The 19,127-nt window shown below is 45.9% G+C and overlaps 1 protein-coding gene across 2 annotated transcripts in view; it reads left to right on the top strand.

The window, feature by feature from the left end:
* The window catches only part of Nup214 (nucleoporin 214), an 84,627-nt gene that overhangs the window by 18,794 nt on the left and 46,706 nt on the right, over nucleotides 1–19,127 (top strand). For both annotated transcript variants that reach the window (XM_032902803.1, XM_032902802.1), the window contains exons 12-21: nucleotides 1,330–1,789; nucleotides 2,811–2,986; nucleotides 4,266–4,363; nucleotides 8,088–8,174; nucleotides 8,579–8,728; nucleotides 9,882–10,040; nucleotides 12,227–12,330; nucleotides 16,167–16,349; nucleotides 17,011–17,084; nucleotides 17,178–17,261. In XM_032902803.1, the coding sequence (XP_032758694.1) occupies nucleotides 1,330–1,789; nucleotides 2,811–2,986; nucleotides 4,266–4,363; nucleotides 8,088–8,174; nucleotides 8,579–8,728; nucleotides 9,882–10,040; nucleotides 12,227–12,330; nucleotides 16,167–16,349; nucleotides 17,011–17,084; nucleotides 17,178–17,261 (1,575 nt within the window). The remainder of the gene's footprint in view (nucleotides 1–1,329; nucleotides 1,790–2,810; nucleotides 2,987–4,265; nucleotides 4,364–8,087; nucleotides 8,175–8,578; nucleotides 8,729–9,881; nucleotides 10,041–12,226; nucleotides 12,331–16,166; nucleotides 16,350–17,010; nucleotides 17,085–17,177; nucleotides 17,262–19,127) is intronic.

Below are 19,127 nucleotides of genomic sequence, written 5' to 3'. Positions count from 1 at the left end.
GGAAAAGTAGAACACATTCTAACCCTACCTGTCTGGGGGAGCTGTTTTCCAATGTTTCTGCATGAACACCTTTATACTCAACAGTCAAAATGTGGATATCGTTGGAGTGTTGACTTTTTGTTTGTTTGTTTGTAATGGGATCTTACTTTGTACTGCTGGCTGGCCTGGAGCTCATGGCCATCAGTCTGTCTGCCTTCTGCGTGGTAGGAGCCAAGCTGTGCACGACTATGCCGAGCCTGACATGTTGATTTTGAATTTAAGCTGTAAACTTTTTTTTTAAAGTTCATAGCTAATTTTCATGGTTTAGAATGATTGACTTTTATTTTCTTCTTCTTCTCTCTCTCTCTCTTTCTTTCTTTTTCTTTCTTTCACGACAGAGTCTCTCTGTGTAGCTCTTGCTGTTCCGGAACTCACTTTGTAGACCAGGCTGGTCTCCAACTCAGAGATGCCTGCTTCTGCCTCCCAAGTGCTGGGATTAAAGACATCTGCCACCACTGCCTGACATTTGTTTTCTCTCTCTCTTTTTTTTTTTTTTTTTTTTTTTTTTTTTTGCAGAGTCTCACAGTGTAACTTTGGCTTGGCCTGTGTAGACCAAGATGGCCTTAATTCAAGAGACTTGCTGGCCTCTGCTAGGAGTGTTGGGATATAAGGCATATGCTGTCATGCTTGGCTAAGTTTCCTGTCTTTGATTAAAGAGATTGGTTTCCCTGTGAAGTAGGCTTTTGGCTTAGACTTGTCAGCCTTTACTTCTGAGAATGACTGACTGCTTCAGTCAGAGGCTGGTCCCTCTGCCTTAGTTATTTTATCAACATCTAAGTATTTTTAGGAGGGCTTTGTCTGACGTCATCTTTTTTGTCATTTCTAAATTAGTGAAGTGGTTGGACTCTCAGAGTCGACTCTCCTCTTACCCCAGAGAGCTGACTGTAGGGCCTTTTATTTATAGGACCCTATATTTAATTCATTTGGAATTGCTTTCAAGTAGTGTTTTGAGGTGGGTCCCTGAACTAGGGCTATTTCCTGATTAATGAAGTAATGCAGAATGAGGTCGAGGCCTCACTGCTCAGAGTTTGCAATACAGACTCATTGTGCTTTCTATCCACAAAGTCCCGTTAGCCTGGTGCCTTTCTCTCTTTCCTCATATGTCTGTCTTGAGAGTTTCACGTATGTTATCCTATGAAACCCTGCCTACTCTGTCCCACTCTGTTTCCTCAACGGGCACTATTTCCAGCCTCACTGCCCTCAGCCCTCCCTCCTTTACTTTCTATCCTGTGGAGCCCCAGGGATACAGTTTAAGCGTGTCCTTTTGTTTCTCCTTGGTTCTTGTTACAGGAAGTTTTCCTAGTACACCACCTTCCCCTCAAGCGCCACAGAACCTTGACGCTCCAGCAACAGCCTCTTCGCCTCTTCCACCGGTGTCTGCTGCTCCCACCGCCACCTTCCCTTTGCCGTCTGCTGGAGGAGGCCCTTCTGTGTTCTCCTTTGGCCCTTCACCCTTCAAGTCCTCCTCCATCCCCGGGGAGCCCCCGCCATACCCCACTGGCTCTGACAGTTCCAGAGCAGCACCAGCCTCTGGCACCCCCACCTTCTCTTTTGCGCCTCCTTCCAAAGGCACCTTGGCCCCAACCCCTGCAGTGGCTCCTGTGCCCACATCTGCTGCTCCCTTCACTTTCGGATCATCAGGTTTTAAGCCCCCCTTGGAAAGCACACCTATGTCCAGTGCCCCAAACACAGGGATGAAGCCTTCATTCCCACCCTCGACTTCTTCGGTGAAAGTCAACCTGAACGAGAAGTAAGTCACCTTGAAAGACTGACTCCTCGGTAGACTGGGCCTCATAGCGCATGGTGGTCACTGAGCTAGCATCACTCAAGTGCAGTACACAAAGTAGTTAGGTCCCTTCCTTAGCCTATAAAGATAGCAGTCTTCCTTATTTTACAAAGGGCAACAGCCCAGAGCATTCATCCAGGGAAGGAAATGGGTCTTTTGTAGCTTTTTCCTCCTCAGCTACTCTTGACACTCAGCTGGTTCTGTGCAGCCACCAAGGTGACTTGAATAGTTAGGGATACTTGAGGTGACGCTCCTGCTTGATGGTCCCCAAAGGTTTCTTGTTACGTTTCTTTACAATTCAAACCTTTTAGCATGGTATCTGGTTTCCTTCACATTAGTTCCAGTCACCCTGCTCATCCCTTATTTATTTACCTCTTGATCTTTTTTTCTGTTCTCCCCACTACACTGAGCATCTAGAGGGAGTGTTCCCCTGTATCATGCAGCCTTTTCCAGTTGGAGCAAGTGTCAAAACCATGTTTTGGGGCCTCATTGCCAGGATGTCGTCCTATAGGCACAATGTCATTGCTCAGATTACATCCGCACGTGGCTACTTCACACTAGCCACTTTTGGTATTCCATTTTGTTGGGCTGTCCATTTTTCACCGGAGCTTGTCTGCAGACCTTGCTTTGGTGGAGGTGACTTGACAGTCTTACTAGACCATGATATCCCGAGACGGCGACTCCCTGCCCTGAAACGATAATTCTCAGAACAAGGGCTCATGCTTTGTTGCACCACCCCCTTAAAACAAAACACACGTGCAAACCCATGTGGCAGGGTAGAAAGTAGATCCTCCTACACTAAGTGCTTTAGCTGTGCTGTAGGTGGTGAGTAGATGTGACTGTGCCCTCCCATGAGTAAGCAGCATGAGTGCTGCTCTGAAAGCAGAGGAGACGGCCAGTCAGGTTTTCTCGGCTCTCACTGCTGAGGCCCAGTGGGAAGGAACCCTCCAGCAGACTGTTGTGACAGCCGCATTTCCGCTTCTAGGTTCACTGCTGTGGCCTCCTCTGCACCCGTTCATAGCTCCACAAGCACACCCTCCGTGTTGCCGTTCTCTTCCTCCCCCAAGCCACCAGCTTCTGGACCACTCAGCCATCCCACGCCTCTCCCAGCATCACCCAGCTCCATGCCTTTGAAACCTTCAGTCTCTCCCTCGCCGTCAGGTAATCTCTAAAGCCAACAGCTTCTGTCCTCCGCACACACGAACACCCTTTCAGATGATGGGTTCAGCAGGTTAAGAGTCCTTGCTAATGTACTGAGGCAAGGGTTTTTTGTTTGGTTTTTGTTTTTTGAGACAGGCTTTCTCAGTGTAGCCCTATCTGTCCTAGAACTCACTCTGTAGGCCAGGCTGTCCTGGAGCTCAGAGTGGTTCTCTGACTTGGAGATTCACAGTGGTTTCAGTTCTGCTAGCCTTTACTTGGGGCTCATGGAAATTCAAAGAAAGTGTCTTGTGCCTAGGCGCTGGCCCTCACACACAGCCAGTTACTGAGCTGCCCTTAAGCATGGAGGATAGGAGCCGTCCTTGGGACCCTTGTGCTTACTGCTCCAGAGGCTCTGGATTACACTTTCCCGTCAGCCACTCTGAACATGTGGTGAAATGGGAATGGTTAGAGACAGGATCTAAGGCTCCCGAGACATCAGCCCAGCCTTTCCCTTCCTGTCACATGTCCAACTTAGTTGCAAAAATATAAATACTGTGCTTGTCACCAAGGTTCACTGTATCCTAAAAGTTTACATCTTTGCTTATCTCTTTCTTCCTTTTATGTAAAAATTTGAAAATATTTTAAGAGTTAGTTGCAGACATTGTGAAACACTTGATCTCTAGATACATGGGTTCCCGTCTCCTAAAAGCCAAGGCCATTACACTCAAGAAATTAACAACTCTCAAATTTAGAGTCCATGTCATATTTCTCCAGTGGTCTCACAGCTGGGTTTTTCCCCCTTTCTTTTTCTGTTCATCTCATTAGTGTAGACAAGAAAACCAGCTCAGTGGTTTGGGGACCATCCCTATTGGGATTGGATTGTTTCCACATGATAGGATTCAGGTTAAAGATTTGGGGCAGCCACACCACGTGCCTGATATTCACCAGGCATGCTTTTATTCAGTCTGACTGTAGAACTGTTTTGAGTCTGGACATTTGCTGTATTTCTTTTCTTATGTGTATGTTTGTGCATGTGAGTGCAGTTACTTGTCTGGTCCCCTAGAACTGGAGTTCGAGCAGTAGCATAAAGAGACCGTGAACTTAAGCCTCCTGAGTACTGGGATTGTGGGCATCACCAGGCCCAATTTGATCATCCTCCTTTAATACGGATGGTAAAAGTAAAGCCAGGGACAGTGTATAACTCCCTTTCTTAGATTTGCGGAAAGACGTTTGTGGTGACAAAAGTAACAGGAACTGGTGTCTGCTGTAACCGACTGATGTCATTGCTCCTTTACTCTAGTTGGCCGCTCCACCCAGACTGCCCCGAGTTCAGCACCCTCCACAGGGCAGAAATCTCCTAGGGTAAATCCTCCAGTGCCAAAGTCAGGGTCCTCTCAGGTATGTTGAAATTTCCTTAATATACTTGTGTGTTACTAACATGGGCCTTTGTGCTTTAGAATTCAGACATGAAAACAGTAATTATATCTGAATAGGAGACACTAAAGTCAGCATGTATTCATAAAAGCAATTATCTATTTACTTTTCTTTTTCCAGACATGGTCTCACTATGTAGTCCTAACAGGCCTGGAATTTACTCTAGACCAGGAGGCTGGCCTTGAACTTGAGAGAGATCCTCTACCTCCTGAGTTCTGGGATTAAAGGCATGTACCACCATGCCCAACCTCTATTCAGTTTTTTGCTTTTTTTTTTTTTTAAAGGTTTATTTATTGTATGTATATGAGTATACTGTGACTGTCTTCATACACAACAGAAGGAGGGCATCAGATCCTATTACAGATGGTTGTGATCTGCCTCACAGGCCCTCTAGAAGAGCAGTCAGTGCTCTTAACCACTGAGCCATCTCTTCAGCCCCCTCTATTCAGTTTTTTTTTAATTGAAGTAATTTATGTAGAAAAAGCCCATGGCTGGAGAGATGGCTCAGAGATCCTGAGTTTAATTCCCAGCAACCACATGGTGGCACGTAACCATCTATAATGAGATCTGGTGCCCCATTCTGGCCATGCTGGTAGAACATTTTATACATAATAAATCTTTTAAAAAGAAAATAGTCCATGTGGTATGTGTACATCTCGATAATTGTCATCAACTAGCTGTACTTTGGTAACCAGCAGACAGTTTGAAAAAGGAGGCATTACCAGGATCTCAGGACTATTCCTCCCCAGCCCCAGCTTCAGGTCTCCATCCTTGCCAAGAATCACTTTTTTTTTAAAAAGTTATTTACTTTATGTATGTGAGCACACTGTCACTGTCTTCAGACCCCAGAAGAGGGCATCAGATTCCGTTACAGATGGTTGCGAGCCACCGTGTGGTTCCTGGGATTTGAACTCAGGACCTCTAGAGGAGCAATCAGTGCTCTTATCCGCTGAGCCATCTCTCCAACCCAAGTTACTTACTCTTTTGTTATCTAACAGTATGTGGGTTAATTTAGCCTGTTTATTAATTTCTAGCCAATAGGTTGAATAGTTTTAGTTCAGTATAGTTCAGTAGATTGAGCGTGTAGTTTACTGTGATGTCTGCTCATCTCTGCTGCTCTGTGGAGTTTGTCCATTGTGGGTACTGCTGAGTGGTTTGCAGCTAAAGCTATACTGAGTAGCATTGCCCTGACCAGTGTGGTTGCTGTCTTCTAGTGAACGTGTCTGCCTTTCCTTGGGTTTAAGCTTAGTCACAGGATGACTAGACCACAGACTGTAAATGTCCTTTAGCAGATGTCTTCCACGGTTGACACTTCCTGTGTCCTCATTCTTGCCAGGTTTGGTATTTGTCATCTTTCAATGTATTTGGTTTTTTGTTTTGTTTTAGTTTTTTAACCCTTATTTTTCTAGTGATTAGCAAAATAGAGTTTTGTTTCATATGATTCTTAGCCATCTGTATTTTTTCATATGTAGTCTCGTAATATTCTTAATATTTTTCTCTTGGACGGTGTCCTAGTTTGATTTCTGTTGCTGTTATAAAACATTAACCAAAGTGCCAGGCTGTTGTGTCACACACCTTTAATCCCAGCACCTAAGACGCAGAGGCGGTTCCATGACAGCAGGGGCTACACAGAGAAACCCTCTCTCAAAAGCCCAAAACAAAAAGCAAACAAACAAAACCACAGATTTGGCGGGAAAAGGGTTTATTGGGTTTCCCACTCAAGGTCACAGTCCATGACTGAGGAATCAAGGCTCGCTCACTCACTGTCCCTCACAGCAGAACCTCTGACCAGCGAACTCCCTTCATAGACAGAGCACTACAGCGGGAACCATGAGGGTGATGCTCGCTGGCTGGCTCTCAGCCTGACCTGTCCTTAGCTTCCTTACACAGTTCAGACCACTGTGGCTACCATAGTAGGTTGGGCCTTCCTACTCTGACAGTCTCCACAGACATTCACAGGTCAGCCTGATCTAGCTAATTCTTCAGTTGAGGCTCTCCTCTCCGGTGACTCCTAGGCTCTGTCCTGACAGTTAGGATGGCTAGGATGGCTGGTCTTAACTGATGTGCATGTTGTATGCAGCAGACTGACTCTAGGGTTTCGTGTATGTTTAACATGAACTCTACCACTGATCTGGGCCTTACATATTCTTCAGAGAGACACAAACACAGGAAAGTATATATGGTACTCTCTTGTGTCTCCTATTTATATCAGATCTTTATTTTACCATAACTGAATGATTTTATTTTGCTGCCCTGGGATTGAGCTAGATAGGCAACTACCTACGGTTGAGCTATAACTCAACCTAGTTCTTGGGTGTTATAATAAGCGCTTTTCATGTAGTACTTTTTGAAATTGCATTTATTAGTGTCTATGGTATATATGCACATGAGTATGAGGAGGCCAGAGAGACCTGGGATGTCCTGCTCTATAGCTTGAGTGAGACAGAGTATCTCACTGATCCTAGAACTAAGTAGGCAGCCAGTGCGCCTCAGAGATCCTCTTGTATTTTCTACCTCAGCTCTGGGGCTGTATGCCGTCATGGACATACCCAGCCTTTTACGTGGGGAAAGGTGTTTGAACTCGGGTCCTCATGCTCACACAGTAAGCATTCTTACTCACTGAGCCATCTTCCCAGCTTCTCATGACTTGTTTTAGGAATCCTTTCCTGTTTCAAATCCAGAAGAGTTTCTTACGCTGTGTGCATCTTTGAGACTGACTTGCATTCAGGTCAGGAGCCATCACCTCAGCTTGGTCTTGTGGCTGCGATGTCTGTCAGTCTCCCACCTAGACCTTCCAGGAGCAGGAGTCAGGCCTTCTGTTGTGCCTCCCATCCCGGGTCCTTCTATCCTAGCACATGTGTACTGCTAGCCTGATAGCACAGGGCATCTGTTAGATGGCTGCTGTTGGTGACTGCTTATGCAGTCTAAAACCATGTCCCGGCCCACCAGATTTTCCCAGCCCTGACAAACAGGGCTTTGCATAAGCGCAGAAGCAAAAGCACCCAGAGCCACTTGCTTCATTGACAGTACTTCTTCTCGTTCCAGGTCATGTCAGCCCTGTGCTCTGTGTCATATAGCCCAGTGTATCATTACATGTCTTTGTCAGGCTGTGGCTGACTCTTGCCTCTTGGAGTCCTGACTGCTGTACTTTTTTGGGGGGCTTCTATCTCTCACTGTCCTCCCTGTCCTATCTCTCACTGTCATCCCTGTCCTATCTCTCACTGTCATCCCTGTCCTATCTCTCACTGTCATCCCTGTCCGTTGAGTAGCAAAAGGGTTTTTTTGCTTCCTCATGTTCTTTGTGCTTGCTCTTGCTGTGTGGAAGGTGTTTACCTCAGCTCTGCCTACAGCCTTTTCTCATATCTTGTTCCTGTTCAGTTCTCTGAGGGAGAACTTTGTTTGCTGTTCTCTTCAGTTTTACCTGTTACTCACCAGTAGTAATGGTCAGTGAGTAGGTTTACCTCTTACTATCTGTATTGTCCCTGAAGAAGTTCCCTGAGTGAGGATGTCATAATTGGCTGACGGTTTTCACCGCGTAAGATGTATCCTCTACAAATCGGAGACCCAGTGCACAGGGTTCAGAAGAGTGGAGACCCACAGTGCTCCTGTGATGACCTGATGGGCCTGGGGCCAGAAACTAGAGCTGACCATGCGGCCCTCCTCCTCATGACTTTGCCTTCCATTTCAGGCCAGAGCACTTCAGCCTCCTGTTACAGAGAAGCAGAGGCATCAGTGGAAAGATTCAGACCCTGTGATGGCTGGAATTGGAGAGGAGGTGAGTTTGCTGCGTGAGCATTATTGTTCTTATAATACATCTGACCACGAGACTGGAGTGGTCTTAAGACCAGTTACCTGGGGCTGGAGGGATGGATCAGCAGTTAAGAGCACTGACTGCTCTTCCAGAGGTCCTGAGTTCAATTCTCAGGAACCGCATGGTGGCTCACAACCATCTGAATGGAATTTGATGCCCTCTTCTGGTGTGTCTGAAAACAGCAACAGTGTACTCACATACATAAAATAAATGAATAAATCTTTTTAATAAAGCAGTTACCTGGACTGCCATTGTTCTAACATCAGGTCCTAGCCTGGACTCTGTTCAGGTTTGCCATGAAAATGTGTAAGCCGAGCCCTTTCTGCTGCCATTCAGAACACGCTTTCTCTTTGTTTATGGTCTCACAGATTGCACACTTCCAGAAAGAGCTGGAGGAGTTAAAGGCGCGGACCTCCAAAGCCTGTTTCCAGGTCGGCACCCCTGAGGAGATGAAGATGCTGCGCACAGAGTCAGACGACCTGCACACCTTCCTCTTTGAGATCAGAGAGGCCACAGAGGTCTGTATCAGTGGAGCCCTGTCCTTGAGGAGGAGGGGCTTTTAGGAACTGCTGTTAGACCAGAACACTGATATGAACCCTTACGTTTTCTGAGGACCCTCAGCACGGCTGCTGCACCACCCCCGCCCCCCAATCAAAGCCTGAATTCAGAACTGTCAAACTGAGGCACCAGAGCTTGGCTAGCTGTCTGTTTCTGTTTCCTGTGTAAAAAGGGACCATAGTTTCTACCTAAAGAGCACATGCTAGGCACTCCATAAAAGTTGGGTACAGTTTTTTTTTTAATTAACTTAAGTATACTTTCAAATGTTTCCTCCATGATATTGGTTAAGATAATGATATTTTGGAGTATGTACAAACAAAATGTGGAGAGTTTAGTGCTGAGAGCATCGTTTACCATTTGCTGGTTACTAAGTACCCTTCAGGCTCTGTGCTGTACCAGGGGCCTCTCACACGTCCGTGCAGCTTTTCTGCCTGGAGCAGGTTGTCACCCTGTCCATTTTGTACCTTAGGAAGGAAGGGGCTTAGAAAGGCGAGCGAGGTTTTGAAAGGATTTGGCAGGCACGTTTCCTGTGTCCAGTCTCTGGTTGTAAACACTAGGCTTGCAAAGATGGAGCTGGTCTGTGAGCTCTCTTCTCTACTCTTATTTTTCACATTGTCAGTCATCATAAATTGAATTTTAAAAGCAACAGGAGGGGTGATAAAAAAATGAAAACTGAAGACATAGCTCAGTAGTTAAAGGCACTGGCTGCACTGCTGTTCTTCAGGGGACATGGGCTTGGTCCAGACCCACATGGGGGTCATAGCCATCTGACAAACTCGTCTGGCCCCTTTGTGTACCAGGTACAGAGGAGGTGCACAAGACAAACTCTTATACACATCAAATTTAAAAATTAAAATTTAATAAATGATAGAACATTTTTATGCAATCCCCCAACATAAAACAAAGCAAAGTAAAAAAGAAAAGAAAAAAGAAACCATAGGAAAAACGGTTTTGAGCATGGGGACAATGAAATGTTGAAAACATGACTGAGATCCTCACCGAGTTAAATAGTGACAGTGTCCTCCTGGGTCCCCATAGAGGGTATTTTGTTGTTTTATGTTGTGTTTGTGGCTGTTCAGCAGTTCCACTGTTCTATCTCCATGCCTTTTCTAGTCTCTTCATGGAGACATAAGTACCCTGAAAACAACTCTGCTGGAGGGCTTTGCTGGTGTTGAAGAAGCCAGAGAACAGCATGGAAGAAATCATGACTCTGGGTATCTCCATCTGCTTTATAAAAGACCACTGGATCCCAAGAGTGAGGCCCAGCTCCAGGTAGGCGAGCAAGGCCTCTGTCTGTCAGAAGGGCTCAGAAGCAGTGAGCTTGTGTCCACAGTCGTGGTTTTGAGGTGTGGGTGTGAGTGATGTCTCTTCTGGAAGCTACTGATATTCTGCTAATAACTTGTGTGCTTTTCCATAAATCTACTTGTAGCAAAGAAACTGGTACACTTTTTTAAAATATAATTTAAATTTTTTACTTTGAAGATAGATTTCTTTAAGTCTTGAATTTGATAAAGTCCTTTGTTAAAATAGGCATTGATACATCAAATCATGAATCGTATCACAGGCATCCTGTCAGGTGGTCTGTAGGTATTTTTTAGACATTGCTTCAGTCTATGGAAGCAGCTGGTAACACTGTTGGTATATGCCTCACACTCAGGAGACAGGGGAAGGAGAATGCTGAGTTTGAGGCCAGCATGGGCCTTACTAAACAAAGACCCTCTCCCACACAAGAACGGAAAGCAGACTGCAGCTGCTGTCCAGTGAGAGCTATTGGTTCCACAGAGATGGTGCTTCCTAAGCTATGGAGGTCTGTGGCTGGAGCTCTGGAGCTCATGCTGGCTGGGAGAATGCCGTTGAGCCTCTGCCCATGGGAGCTCTGTCACCTGCTGTGCAGCAGCAGTTCCATTCCCCTGCAGCTACTTGGGTTTTGTTTGCCTCTGTGTACATGGGTCATCTTTCCCTTCCTTCCACTCATGAATTCCACAGGGGTGGTGGGTCAGCAGCCATGACTCTCCTCACTGCAGACATGGGTCTCTGGCTGTGGCCTAAGAGACCTTAGGCCACTGTTCCTAGTTTTCTATCCCATGCCCAGGAGACCTCCCAGCACCCGGAGGGTGAGAGAATGGCCTCTTGTAGAGGGGATCGGGATCTCTTGGGTCACTGACTGCTCTTCCTGTCCTGTGCATGTTTCCTGGTAGGGCTGTTCTCAGACTGCAGCCCCCACACAAGCCCTTCGCCTCTGCCCCAGTCGCCTGGCCTAGAGGAAAGCATTGAGCTTCCACACTGAGAAAGGAGTAATTGTCTTCTTGACCATGCTAAATAGGTAATTGCAGGAAATGCCATTAGCCGCTTCCTACATACAAAGCAAGGGTGGTACTGTGGTGCAGATTACCCTGGCTCAGGACTGACAGCCCACGCCCATGCCCTTAGCCGCTGTGCTACCACATAGAGCTAGGAAGGTGGCTTTGAATTTTCATGTGGGCACATTGCCATGGGACCACAGATGAGAACATGGAAGCCACTGCAAAGGGTTGCAGCAGGCCTTTGAAGAAGGTGCCGCTCACCCGGTTGGGAGACATTTGGAAGAAAAGATATCAGCTAGCGCATGACATCAGTGAGGTAATGGCTGAGGTGGGCGAAAGAAAGCCTTCTATGGTCATTAAATGGCTTTGAGCCTGCTGCCTCCCTAGATTCAGTTTGGCTCTTTTTAAATGACACTTTCTGTTTTGTGGGTGAGACAGAACACTTTTCCCAGAATATTTGTGAAATAATCTCGCCATAGTGAGATGTGTACTGTGTGTGACAACTTACTGGGGGCTGTTCACTGCCTGTACACTTACTTGATTGAATAGTTAGCTCCATTTTTGAGACTCAAATTGTGTAGCCATGAGGGTTAACTGTGCCCCTAGCTGAAAGAGCGTTCTTTCAGGCTTAAGAGCCTGTTAGAATCTGAGTGGTGGTGGGCGGGGCCTCCAGTGTGGCCAGCCCTGTGTAGCTTTGAAGAGTGCTCCTCACATGGTGAGGTGGCCTGGATGTTCTGTGCTGTGAATGTCTAGGGTCAGAGTGACTTCCAGCACCAGGTGTTGAATCAGCTCGTCTACTCTACAGCTCATTTCATGATGGGGGAAGAGATCTAAACGGGTGCCCTGTGAGCTAGCATAGCAGGCACTCCACCACGTCCCACCCTGCCCAGGGGCGGGTGGGTGGGCTGTTCCATTCATCCTCTCTCCCTGTCTCTGCTCCATCTCTGATATCCTACTGCAGAAAGGGATTTCCGTTTTCACTTTATTAAATGGCTTGTATTTAATGATCTATTAAAACTAGTGTTTTCCTTGTTTGTACAGTTCTCAACATAGAAATATTTCCAATTTTATTTTGAATACTTTATGCATCTTCCCCACTCACCCAGCTAGCTGCCAGAAAAGTGGATCATTTGCCTTCTGATTTCTCTCCTGTAGGAAATTCGCCGCCTTCACCAGTATGTGAAATTTGCTGTCCAGGATGTGAATGATGTCCTAGACTTAGAGTGGGATCGGCATCTGGAGCAGAAGAAAAGACAGAGGTGAGGGAGAGGACATGTTCCCTCTGGCTTTTGTAGGGCACATGTAAAAGTCTTACAGCGCCCTTCCTCCTGCCTAACCACTTTATCTCTAAAAGTGTTATTTACAAAACACTGAATTATAGCCATAGTTTATATCACATATAAATTTCCATCACATCGTATGTATCACATGGTAATTTTAAAATGATAATTTGAATTTCAAATGGCCGTGGTAGTGCACACCTTTAATCCAAGCACTTAGGAGGCAGAATCTTTGAGTTCAAGCCTGTGTAGCTTGGGCTACACAGAGAAACCACATCTTGAAAAAACAAGAGTATGCACTTCATAAGGGCTGAGGATGTAGCTCAGGGATACGGCAGTCAACTTCTGTGCATCTATACCATGTATTCAATGCCTAGCATGTCAGAAAACCCCAACTATCAGGAAGGTATTTATTATACTCCGTTGCCACTGATAGCATGTTCTCGAGGAATTACATTGGATGATTTTTTTTTTTTTTTCCTCTGAGCTGGGGACCAAACCCAGGGCCTTGCGTTTGCTAGTCAAGCGCTCTACCACTGAGCTAAATCCCCAACCCCTGGATGATTTTTTTTTTTTAAAGATTTATTTATGTATATGAGCACACTGATGCTGTCTTTAGACACACCAGAAGAGGGCATCAGATCCCATTACAGATGGTTGTGAGCCACCATGTGGTTGTTGGGGTTTGAACTCAGGACCTCTGGAAGAGCAGTCAGTGCTCTAAACCACTGAGCCATCTCTCCAGCCCGGGACATTGAATGATTTTTATCTTGTATCTAATGTATAAAATGATTGGAAAGCATTGCAGATGGTTTCAGTGGCATGGTGCAAACGTGGGGAAGGTGGAACAGATCTGCGGCTAGATTCCCAGTATCACTACCATGCTTGGTTAGGAGAACTCCTTAAACCTTCCCACAGCTCTATCCTGATGCTAAGTGGTACTTGGCTAGTGTTAACCTGGCTAGTGTCTCTTGAGACACTGCTAACTGTACAGGCTTCAACTATCCTGTGAGCCTTCTGCATTGCTGCACTGCACGCCCTCACCAAACATGCCTAGGCCATGAGTTCCCAGTCAGTAATAATATGGTTGCAGTGTGTAAGTCTGTTATGCGTATCTTGTGTGTAACTGTTCTACAGGACAATGTATTATATGTGTCTGTAGTGTACATGGTTTTATTACGTGACATGGAAGATCTGCATATGGATAGTGGAACCAGCTACCCAAGTATCATGCCAAGGGAAACACCAAATAAACCTAGAACAGTGGGAAAAAAAGAGAAGTCCCGTGGGACTGGAGAGATGGCTCAGGGGTTAAGAGCATTGACTGCTCTTCCAGACATCCTGAGTTCAAATCCCAGCAACCACAGGTGGATCATAACCATCTGTAATAGGTTCCAGTGCCCTCTTCTGATTTGTCTGAAGACAGCATCAGTGTGCTCATATACATTAAATCAGTCAATCCATCAATCTTTAAAAAAATGAAATAAACAGTGTTGTCTGATCTTCCAGAGGACCTGAGTTCAGTCCCTCCATTGGGTACTGCACAGCTGCTTGTCACTCCAGTTTCAAGGAAGCTGTCTTCTTTGCACAAGCTCTGTGTGCTCATAATGCTCATACATACACTCTGACGTGTACAGGTGAACACACACACACACACACACACACACACAATAAATAAACCTTAGAAAACAGGGAGCAATCCTCTTGTACATTTTTTAGTCTTCCAGGTTTTCCTTTTGTGAAAATGTTTCTTTTCTTGTTTTGTTTTTTTTGATTCCACCTTTTATTGTGCAGAAGGCCTGGATGCTTGACATCCCTCCTGCCTCGGTCTTCCTAGGGCTGGGAATGTAAGCAGGAACTTGAGGGAAAAAATGTATTTAGTGTGGCTATTTAAAGGGTCTGACTGGGCGAGCTTGCAGCCTGTCTGGTGTGTGCTTGTGCTTGGTAGAAGGAATACAGTACAGTGTGCTGAGAGCAAGGAAGAACTCAAGAGCATTGAGAGAGTGCCCATCCTTGTACCTGTTAGATTCCTGACACAGTAACTATGCCTGTGTGGAAACAGAAACTGGTGTGTTGGTCTGTTTCTACAGCTATGGGATCGTGGAGCTTTTCCTTGAGGCATTGGATGTCTTGTCAGGGACAGTACTAGGGTATGTGTATAGTGTAAGTAAGTAAATGTCACCATGCTGTGTGGTGCAGGCTCAGAAGCCCAACCAAAAGACCCTCAGCTTGGAGCAGAGGGATGGAGAGACAGGCTGAGAAGTTCTGTCCAACTCTGCCCAGGGACGCCCTCACCCCCACAGGTGGTTGGGCCCATTAGAGGTCATAGTTCACTCTACTAGTGTAAATGAATCATCCTCAATATAAATATAAACAAGGAATTAATCAAATGACTGTATTTCTTTACTTTATGTTATTCCATAATAACCACATAGAAAAAGATTTATTCAAAACTGCACCTCACTAGCTGGGCAGTTTACCTCCTATGCTAATCTAGCTACCTCCCAGCCCCATCCCAGGATACTTGCATATTGCTATTGACCTGGCTCTTCAGACTCCTCCTTCATGGCTCCAGTGCCTCCATCCTGCTGCTGATCTGAGTTTCCCTCTCTCCTTACCGCCTTTCTCTGATTGGTCCACCCTCTTTAATCTGCCCAGCCATTGTGGTGATCAGCATGTATTGACAAGGCAGAGAATTAATGATAAGAACTCTTTATACAAACTTAAGACAGGAGATTCTTGATATAAACAGCACAATGCCATGTCCAGAACGTGAGGGCAGACAATTCGCATTTGAATAACAGAAGGGTAAACTTTATACAGTGTATAAAAACATTATGCCTACACACTTGTTGGGATTTCCATGAGCAGTGAGGCAGTTGCTCTTTTCCAGCTGTGTTCTCTGTGCCTAGAAGTGGGCTTCTGGGAACTGCACATGCTAACTGAAAGGAGCTTTCTCCACTGTGACCTCCCTGATGAGCATCCCTCACTGTACTGCACTGCCCAGGTCCCTTTCTGCAGAGCTCAGGTTCTGGGTGTGTCTTTTTCTCTTGGCACTTCTGTCTTTAGCCTTCTCTAAGTATTGCGTTATACCAACTGGAAAGTTCTGGAAACTGTGCTCACTCACTTGGCTGCCTTCTTCTCAGTGGTTCTGAGAAAAGGAAATAAAACTGAAAGCTCCTGTAGAACACCGGCAGGTTCATTCTGATCATTATGTGGCGGTAGACTGATGTGTAGCTTGGACCTGTTTTGGACCACCCATTTTTGTTTTACTTGTATATTTTTTCTCAAAAGAAACATTTTTATCAATGCTCAAAGGTTTATAATGAGAAACAAAAAAATCTAGACCTGTGTATCTCTGACCTTAGATCTGCCAATCAATAGCAACCCCCAGACTGTTTATTCTTGAGGAAAACCTCTCCCTGCTGCCAGTACCTGTTTGTCTCAGGCAGCAGTCAGTGAGTGGCTCCCACAGTGCCAGCCAGCCTGGGTTCTTTCCTTACTGAGTGTAACTTACATACAGAAAGACACAAGTTGCAAGTGAGCACAGGAGGGTTTGCCTTGTTCTTGGTTCCTGTCTCCCTGCCACCATGTTATTCCCAATGCTCTGGTGGTGTGAGGTCTGTACTGTGGCCAGCTATAGGCCCGCACAGCCCTGCTGGCTTTCATGAGATTCTCCTGCCCCTCTTACTTCCTAGGATCTCTTGATGCATCAGCGTCTCTGTTTTATTGTTTCCCTGTTAGAATTGCAGCCTCTTGTGATGTGGGGTGGAAGGGAGCCACTCATATCTAATTCTTTTCCTTGTTGCCACTAGGCGCCTAATTGTGCCAGAGAGAGAGACACTTTTCAACACACTAGCCAACAACCGGGAAATCATCAACCAGCAGAGGAAGAGGTTGAATCACCTGGTGGACAGTCTGCAGCAGCTCCGTCTCTATAACCAGACGTCCCCATGGAACCGGCCCTCAACGCTTTCAACGCAAAGTGACACTCCTAGGTATGCGGAAGATTGCTGGTGGGCAGGGAGAAGATGGTTAGAGAGCACACAAGCATGTGAGGTGGCCTTAGAGTCACTCAGGCAGTGCTGCAGCCTGTCAGCCATGCTGTCCTGGTCAGGTTCTTCTCCTCCTCTGACCTCCAGTTCTTTGACTCTCCTAGGAGTGACAGTACCTGCTTTCAGGTGTGTAGGCCTGTGTCTGTAATGCATGGGGTGCTGCGCCTGATGATGAAGTAGGTGCTCAGCAGGCCATAGCAGTCTACATAGGAACAGTGAGGCAGCTGTGCTGACAATAGCTTAATTGGGTTCCATTTTCTAACTTCCTCAGAAGCCCAGATTTGCCATTCTGCCTTAGCATGGAGACGTGCAGATCATTGCAGTTAACAGTTTACCCTGAACTTTAACCCTGCTGGTGTCATGCTTCTGCTTTCGGCACGTGTGGAATTTAGTGGTCCTGTTTGCTAAGGCACCAACCAGTATTAGGCTTAGAGCGGGAGTATGTGGTATTAAAGTTGTTGGCTTTCCTTTTATGTGTTGATAGGTAGCTTGTTTCTATGGCGAATACTCTCTAATCTCTTGGGCTTAGATATTAAGAAGAGTCTATACCACATAGCTTCAGCCTTCTGGTGGTTGGTTTGGATGTAACACTGCCCTGTTTCAGTTTTGACAGTGACCTTGAACACCTGCTAAAGACTACCATTGAATCTCACACCAAGCCTTCTCCCAGAGTGCCAGGTAAGTGCTGCCTCCCAGCACAGTTTGTGATCTAACCTGGCTTTTCAAAGCTAAATCTTAAGCATTTATGGGTTGGTAAATTTTTTTTTGCAGGTAAACTGTCCCCTGCGAAACAGGCCCAACTGAGGAACTTCTTGGCCAAAAGGAAGACCCCACCAGTGAGGTCTACTGCTCCAGGTAAAGGGAACTAGGCCTGAGATTTCCAGCAGGGTTGTGTAGTGCTTATGCAGTGTGCATGTAACATTTTTTGTTTTAATTTTTAAAATTGTAACATGGTTCCAAAAGTGTAAATCAAAAATTAATGCGTAACTTCTACTGAAGTTAAGAAAGGAAACACACACTGGCCTTTTAGAACCCTTCCCATCTTGGAGCTAGAGAGAGAACTCAGAATATCTGCTCTGTGAAGGTTTTGCCTTTTACTGTAATCTCAGCATCGGGGATAGTGACAGGCTAATCCCTAATGTCACTGACTAACCAGCTTTAACCCAAATAGCAAGTTCTCATTCAGTGAAGAACTCTAAACAATGAGGTGGAATGAGAGGAAATAGCCTGTTTCAGCCTTCATGTGTGTACGCATGCGTGCGCAAAACCTCTCTTGCACCCCCCACATTCCCTCTTAAAGACTATGTTACGGGGTTGGGGATTTAGCTCAGTGGTAGAGCGCTTGCTTAGGAAGCGCAAGGTCCTGGGTTGGTCCCCAGCTCCGAAAAAAAATTAAAAAAAAAAAAAAAAAAAAAAAAAAAAAAAAAAAAAAAAAAGGGACTATGTTACGATGTTGAAGTTATATCTTTGCTTGTATTTTTTTTTTTTTTTTTTTGGGGGGGGGGAGTTGGGAACCGAACCCAGGGCCTTGCGCTAGGCAAGGCGCTACCACTGAGCTAAATCCCCAACCCCCTTAATATATTATTTTAATAAAAGAAACCTTTAAGAATATATAATTGGGCTGGAGAGATGGCTCAGCAGTTAGGAGCATTGACTGCTTTTCCAGAGGTCCCGAGTTCAATTCCCAGCAACCACATGGTGGCTCCCAACCACCTGTAATGGGATCTGATGCCCTCTTCTGGTGTGTCTGAGGACAGCGACAGTGTACTCCTATATAATAAATGTTAGAACAAAGAGAATATAGATAGTCACTGAGCCAATGAGGTGTCCATGCCTTAGCTTGAGCTTCACTTAGGATCCTCTATTTTACCATCGGGAAGAATGTGCTCTTGCAGCCTTTGTCTTCAAATTCAGGGGGGCACTGTTCAAAATCTTCTTACAGAAGACACTCAATACTCTCTAATAGAACAAGCTTCCTGCTGGGTGACTTTGCCCAGTTGTAGGTTACTTGTGAGCTCCTGAGCACATTTCTTGTAGACCCAGCTGAGTTGTGGAGTTTGGCAGCCTCCATATATTTTGTGCCCTTCTGATTGGCTTCTTCTACTTTCAGTTGGTTTTTGCAGTGTGACCCTGTTGTAGCTAAAGGGGCATCCACAGTTTTCCACAGTTGCGCCACTTCTCCCTCCCGCTCAGGACTCTGTAGTGCAGTTGCTGTTAGAGTGGTTTTGGTAGTAAGATCACACTGGGTCTGCACTTAGGACCAAGCCCACGCCAACCCTTGTTTGTTTTTCCTGAGCTATTTAATGAAGAGACAGGGTAACAGGGCTCCAAGAGGGCTGCAGCCAATCACCACAGACTTAGTGGCTCATAGTAGATTGCATCTGCTGCTGCCGCCTGTACAGTTGAGTTCAGACACTGTGTGACTTAGACAGGCTGGACTCGGGTGTTGACTGAGCTGTTCTGTGGGCACTGTGGTGAAGATGTACTTCCAAGCACTGAAGAGAGGACTCTTGGAGCTGGAGGATGTGGCTCTCATCCCCTCTGTACCTCGTCTTCAGCCCACTATTACACCGGAACATTCTTGCTAGAGATCTTGTCTCCCTGAACTTCTACCTTATCCCTTCAGCCTCCCCCTCTGCTTTAGTCCTGTGCCTTTAAGAGAGGGATTGCTTGGGTGGTGGTAGCAACACCTTTAGTCACAGCACTTGGGAGGCAGAGACA

Source organism: Rattus rattus, chromosome 5 (assembly GCF_011064425.1).
Source record: "Rattus rattus isolate New Zealand chromosome 5, Rrattus_CSIRO_v1, whole genome shotgun sequence".
Lineage (NCBI taxonomy): Eukaryota > Metazoa > Chordata > Mammalia > Rodentia > Muridae > Rattus > Rattus rattus.
The sequence above is the reverse complement of the archived record's forward strand: the minus strand, read 5'-3'. Positions and strand labels throughout refer to the sequence as shown.